General features: G+C 51.1%; 1 protein-coding gene across 1 annotated transcript; it reads left to right on the top strand.

Annotated features, from left to right (window-relative positions):
- The first annotated feature begins 206 nt into the window (after positions 1–206).
- Positions 207–2,078, top strand: LOC126519040 (solute carrier family 22 member 7-like). Its single transcript, XM_050168652.1, has one exon. The coding sequence runs from the start codon at positions 207–209 to the stop codon at positions 2,076–2,078; it is 1,872 nt and encodes a 623-aa protein (XP_050024609.1).
- The last annotated feature ends 3,305 nt before the right edge of the window (positions 2,079–5,383 follow it).

Below are 5,383 nucleotides of genomic sequence, written 5' to 3'. Positions count from 1 at the left end.
ACTTTTCTTTCTGTAAGCAGTAATGAAAAAAGAGGACCCCGTCTAAGGGAACGCGACAACGGACACAACCAAAAGCGCGCGCTCAAGAAGAAGAAAACGAACGCCTTGCTTTCTGTCGGTCCGTAGAGATAGCTCTCGTCTCAAGTCTTCACATATAGTTCGTTCAAGCCTTCTAAACCCCACGTGCCGCCGCTTACAACCAGGCCATGGACCTCTTTCTACCACAGCGGCTGGCCGGCGTTGATCTACGAACAAGCGAATCGTTTGACTGCGAAGAAGGCTTCGGCCACGGGCCTTTCCAGAAGAGGACGCTCATTCTGATTTTTCTAGGAGTCTTTTCGCTTACCAGCCAAACCACCTTGGTGCCCCTCCTCACCGCTGACGTCGACCATTGGTGCAAGCCGCCAGCCGGCTTCAACATCTCTGAAGCCGATTGGAAGAATACTGCGATACCGATAGAGGCCGACGGGCGCTTCAGCCGCTGCCGCGTTTTCGAACGCTGCAAGCCCCCCGCTGACCCCAGCAGTCCCATTGAAGATAGGAAGATTGGCGCTGGACCTGCCGAGGCCGGCTGGTGGTACAGCAGATGCTTCCTAGGCCAGCGTGAGCTCGACGACACCAACGACACACTCGATGCGCCCTGTGAAGAGTGGGACTACGACGTTCGGACGGCCGAGACCAGTGCGATGAGTTATTGGAATATGGTTTGCCACCGACGTTTCCTGCCGGCAGCCCTTGTCACCCTCCACAATACCGGTTCTGCAATTTCGCTTATTCTGCTCGGAGCCTTCGTGGACTACGTCGGCAGGAGAGCTATGCTCGTGGGCTCCGCCGTGGCGGTGGTGACCTGCACGGTGTGGACCATGGTGGCGACAAGTTACGTGAGTTACGCTGTGGCACGTTTCTTTACCGGGGGCAGCGCCGCCGCATACGTGATTTTTGCATTCCTGATTCCATTCGAGGTCATGACACACACGCACAGGCCGCAGCAAGTCCTGTTCCTGGCGGTTGTCAGTGCGGCGATAGGCAAGGTTTGGCAAGACATCGTCACATCTATGGTCGTCGACTGGCGTCTGAAGCAGGTCATCCTCCTCGCTCCGACGGCTTTTCTGCTCCCAGCTTTGTCTGCAGCACGAGAGTCTCCCCGCTGGCTTGTCGCCAAAGGAAGGCTGGACGCGGCAGAAGCAGTCATGATGCAGGCTGCCAAGACGAACAACTTCCCGCTTGCGGCCGCCGCCTGTCTCGTGCGAAAACTCAGGGAACAGGTCGAGAAACGCACGGGTCAGGAAGGCGCAGACAAAGACGACTTGATCGACTGCCATTCCCTCCGACGTCGAGCATTGGCCATGTTCTTTGTCTGCTTCTGCATATCCTTCGTCTTTCACGTCAGTGCTTTCTCGACGGCACGTTTGGGGGAATTCTGGATCCCGGGCCTCACGGTGGTCGTCACGCTGTTGACGTACGCTGTCATGCACTTCTTGATGACCGGCGTCGCCCTTATTACGGTCTTTACGAGTTGCTTCCTGCTGACGGGCATTATCCAATGCGCACTGAGTATCGCCGCCGGCGCCAGACTCGGCACTATCACCAAGGCCTTGCTCGTGCTATCCCAGGGCGCGTCAAGTGTGATTTCCGTCCACTGTTACACATACGTGCTCGAGTTGTTTCCGTCGGCCGTGCGGGGAGGCGCAATCTGTTGGGCGCTCGCCAGTTCACGCGTCGGGGCCATGTGCGCGTCCTTGACTTTCGCGCTGAAGCCGACCGGACACGAAGACATACTCTTTGCCGTGACCGGACTGCTCATGTTCGCCTGTCTGCGTGTCATCCGTGCCCTGCCACGCAACACGGTGGTGGAGGAAGCGAAAATCGTGACCAGGGTAGCTTCGGAATCCACCAGAATGGCTGTGGACCACATGAAGCGGACCCTAGTTCGGCAGACTCAAGAAAAGGCACTCAAGAGTTCAAGCTCGGAGAGCTCCAAGACATCCGGCAGGAAGAGACGAAAAAGCCCTGCCAGCAGCATTCCTCGCAGTACTAAGAGATCCGGTAACTTTTGCATCGACCACGTGCAGAAGTGACAAGCAGCAAGAGGATTGTGCGCACCCCATTGGTGGTGGCGTCTTCTCCAACATTACGAAGCTACCTCTAATATGCTCGTATCAGTTTTAGAGCAGCTGTATAAAAGTAGCCTTGAATCTGTTTTCAGAAAGTAGCAGTTATTCTCTATTTTCGTATTTTTCATGTATCGGTATGTTTAATACGTATCTTATTCGTTTAAATGCATGCAATATAAAGTTTTTTAATGATAGCCAATGTGTCCAAGCTCTGAAAGATGCAGTCTATACTTCTTCATAATATAATACCATGTGTTCTTTTTAAAGAGACCGTTTCTTTCTTTCTCTCCGTGAGACCACCACTACAGTTTGTCACTGAATTAGAGGCGCAGTGGGAAAGCTGCGAGACTGGAGGTTTAGAGCAGGATTTACCAATTTCTAACACGTGTCTGCAGCATAAACCACCTTTTTACCTACGCCTCACATGTCGTAGTGTAGACTGCTTCGTACTCCGTACTCCAGACTGCCCCTGCCCCCCTCTTCTACAGTCCTTGATGAGCGCGATTAGTATGCTGCTCGTATCTAACCTCTTTCACATACCTGTGACCCAAGTTAACTACTAGCTTGACCCACTGGGTATGTGCCAGAATAAGCTTGCTGATGGCTGCGGCCTCGCTTAGTAGACAACCTGGGTCACTGGTTATACGATAGTGGCATGCGCTCATTCTTGGCCAATCTCGCAGAATTAGTGCGTCAAGACGACACAAGGAACGTGTAGCATTATACCCTTATAGTAAATCGAAAGCATGCCATCGAATTCGAGCGCGTCCGCTTAATGATTGGCCATTCCACAATTCATTAGGGCAATTCATTCAATGGCTATGTTGCTCATGGCGATGCCGTGCCTTCGACCAGTGCTGGTGGTGGAGAACCAACAAGACACTTCATCTTAAAATGTACCTCTGTGTAGATATGTGTCTATAAAGAAAATGTATGCGAAGAAATGTATATAGAGCAATTAAAGACAGCTCTTCAATAAACTCGACAAACACTACGCAATTTTGCTTAACACAACTTTTCCTATAGCATTACTTCCGTCATCATAATCTCAATAATCGTCATAACGAATGAAGCTATAGCGATTGAGATGCGTGAATAAAATATATTATGGAAACATATTTATTGTGAATAAAATCAGTCAATCAATATTCACCATAGCTTATAAAACATTTCAATTACACAGCAATCGTAAGATAGATTGCTATAGTCGCACTAACGTCGCCACCCTCTGTCCAGGGTTCCACTTGTGTTGTTTCTCAGACACTTCTAGACTTATGGACTGCGGACTAACTTGGCGCCGGGTCCGGACCGCGTCACCAACAAGATCCTGCATAACCTGGCCGAGGCCGCAATGAAGCAGCTAACCGAGTTCATGAACAAATGCTGGAAGACGGGCGCCATTCAGGAAGAGTGGAAGACGTCCATGTTCGTCTCTATGCGAAAACCAGGCAAACCACTCAATGCGGATTGATTTACTTAGTTATTGATTGCTTGATTGATTGATTGATTGATTGATTGATTGATTGATTGATTGATTGATTGATTGATTGATTGATTGATTGATTGATTGATTGATTGATTGATTGATTGATTGATTGAAAACATTATTATTCCATCGAGCTGGGGTGCCCGCCTCCTAACCTACACGCAGGTAGGGGGGTGGGAGAACGCAGCAGTCTCCGCGCGTTGAGGACGGTGAGTCTTCACGGCCTCAACGGCCAGGTGGATTGGTCGACGCTGGTCTTCAGCCCCTCTCTGGAGCAAGGCCTCCCAGGCTTCTCTACTGTCAATGTGGAAAACCTCAGGCGGATTTCACTTACATCATGCGTCGGCAGAATGATGGAGCACGTGGTCCTGCACCGTCTCAATGAACACGTAGAGGACGGGGATGAGTTCCCCCCCCCCTCCATATTCTGTTTGAAGCCACACCTTTCCACTCAAGATGTACTCCATCAGTTAAAAGGGCAGGTGATGAAACCCGAAAGTCCGGCAGACGCGCGGCAATTCCGGTGCCTCCGGGGCCTCGACCTGAAGAAGGCCTTCGGAAATGTCGCCCATGCAGCGTTGCTGGAGGGCATGACCCAACTGGGGGTCGGAAACAGCATACCAATACGTCCGAAACTTCCTCGCCGACCGCAAGTGCCAGATCAATGTCGGCGAACATGAAACTGGCATTATAAACCTGAAGAGCCGAGGCACGCCGCAGGTTCCAGTCATCTCCACTTTTTTCTTTAACGCAGCGATGCGTGGGCTCCCGGACCTACTTTGCTCTATCCCCGGGCTTCACCACAGCCTCTACGCTGACGACGTGACGTTGAGGCCGGCGGCGGATGATCCACAAACTCTTCAAGAGATCATGCAACGCGGCATCGACGTCGTAGAAGCTTATGCAGGGTCAAGGGGCCTGACGTGCTCACCAGAAAAATCCGAATACCTCGTGATCAAGCCCGGCAGAATTAGCTGTCCCGTGGGTATGCCACGGGGGAGGCACTTCTTTGAACTTAAGATCACAGGACTTACCATCCTGGAGCGCCCCAGAACCAAGATATTGGGGCTAGACTTTCAGAACACGCTGTTCTGTGAGCTCATGTTAAAGAAACTCCAGAGGGCGACAAACTACATACTGCAGCTCATTCGCCGTGTGGCTAAGCGGCACCACGGCGTGTTCGAGGGCGAGCTGCTTCGTTTTGTGCAGGCATACATAATCAGCACAACCATGTAATCGACACCATATGTCAAACTCGCAGCCACAGACTTGGCTAAATTGAACACAATGTTCAGAAGAACCACAAAGGCAGCCCTGGGCCTTGCGGAACACGTGTCCACCGCAAGGCTAGAGGCCTTAGGCATGCAAAACACGTTGGAGGAGCTCTTAGACGCTCACCACACAACATCGCGCTAACTAACGCCAAAAGTCGTGGGTTGGAGCGCCCTAATAACTCTTTATTATGTGTGCCTTTTTTGACATGAATAGCGGCATCGATGTGACAGTGATATGGAAAAAGCGATGTCGAAGACGACGACGAATGCGGGAGCAGTGGCACGAGCACTGCGATTTTCAGCATCTCATTTATTCTTTTTGAACCCACTGCCGCCCGATTCATGGCCAATCCCCCGTAGTGGGTTGTGCTATATCTACAGGCTCCAAACCAAAGAAAACCAAACACAACGCGACCTTGAAACATACCAGATGTAAGGCTATCGCTTTAAAACCAAAAGGAGGAGGAATATGAACTCTATCACTACTTGTTGATGGGCTAGTTGGTTCA

This window comes from Dermacentor andersoni, chromosome 10, assembly GCF_023375885.2.
Source record: "Dermacentor andersoni chromosome 10, qqDerAnde1_hic_scaffold, whole genome shotgun sequence".
Classification (NCBI taxonomy): domain Eukaryota; kingdom Metazoa; phylum Arthropoda; class Arachnida; order Ixodida; family Ixodidae; genus Dermacentor; species Dermacentor andersoni.
Note: the sequence above shows the minus strand (reverse complement) of the source record. Positions and strands in the feature narration are given on the sequence as shown.

Excerpts from the sequence above, each read along its gene's own strand:
- LOC126519040 (XM_050168652.1), top strand. The coding sequence starts at position 207 with ATGGACCTCTTTCTACCACAGCGGCTGGCCGGCGTTGATCTACGAACA.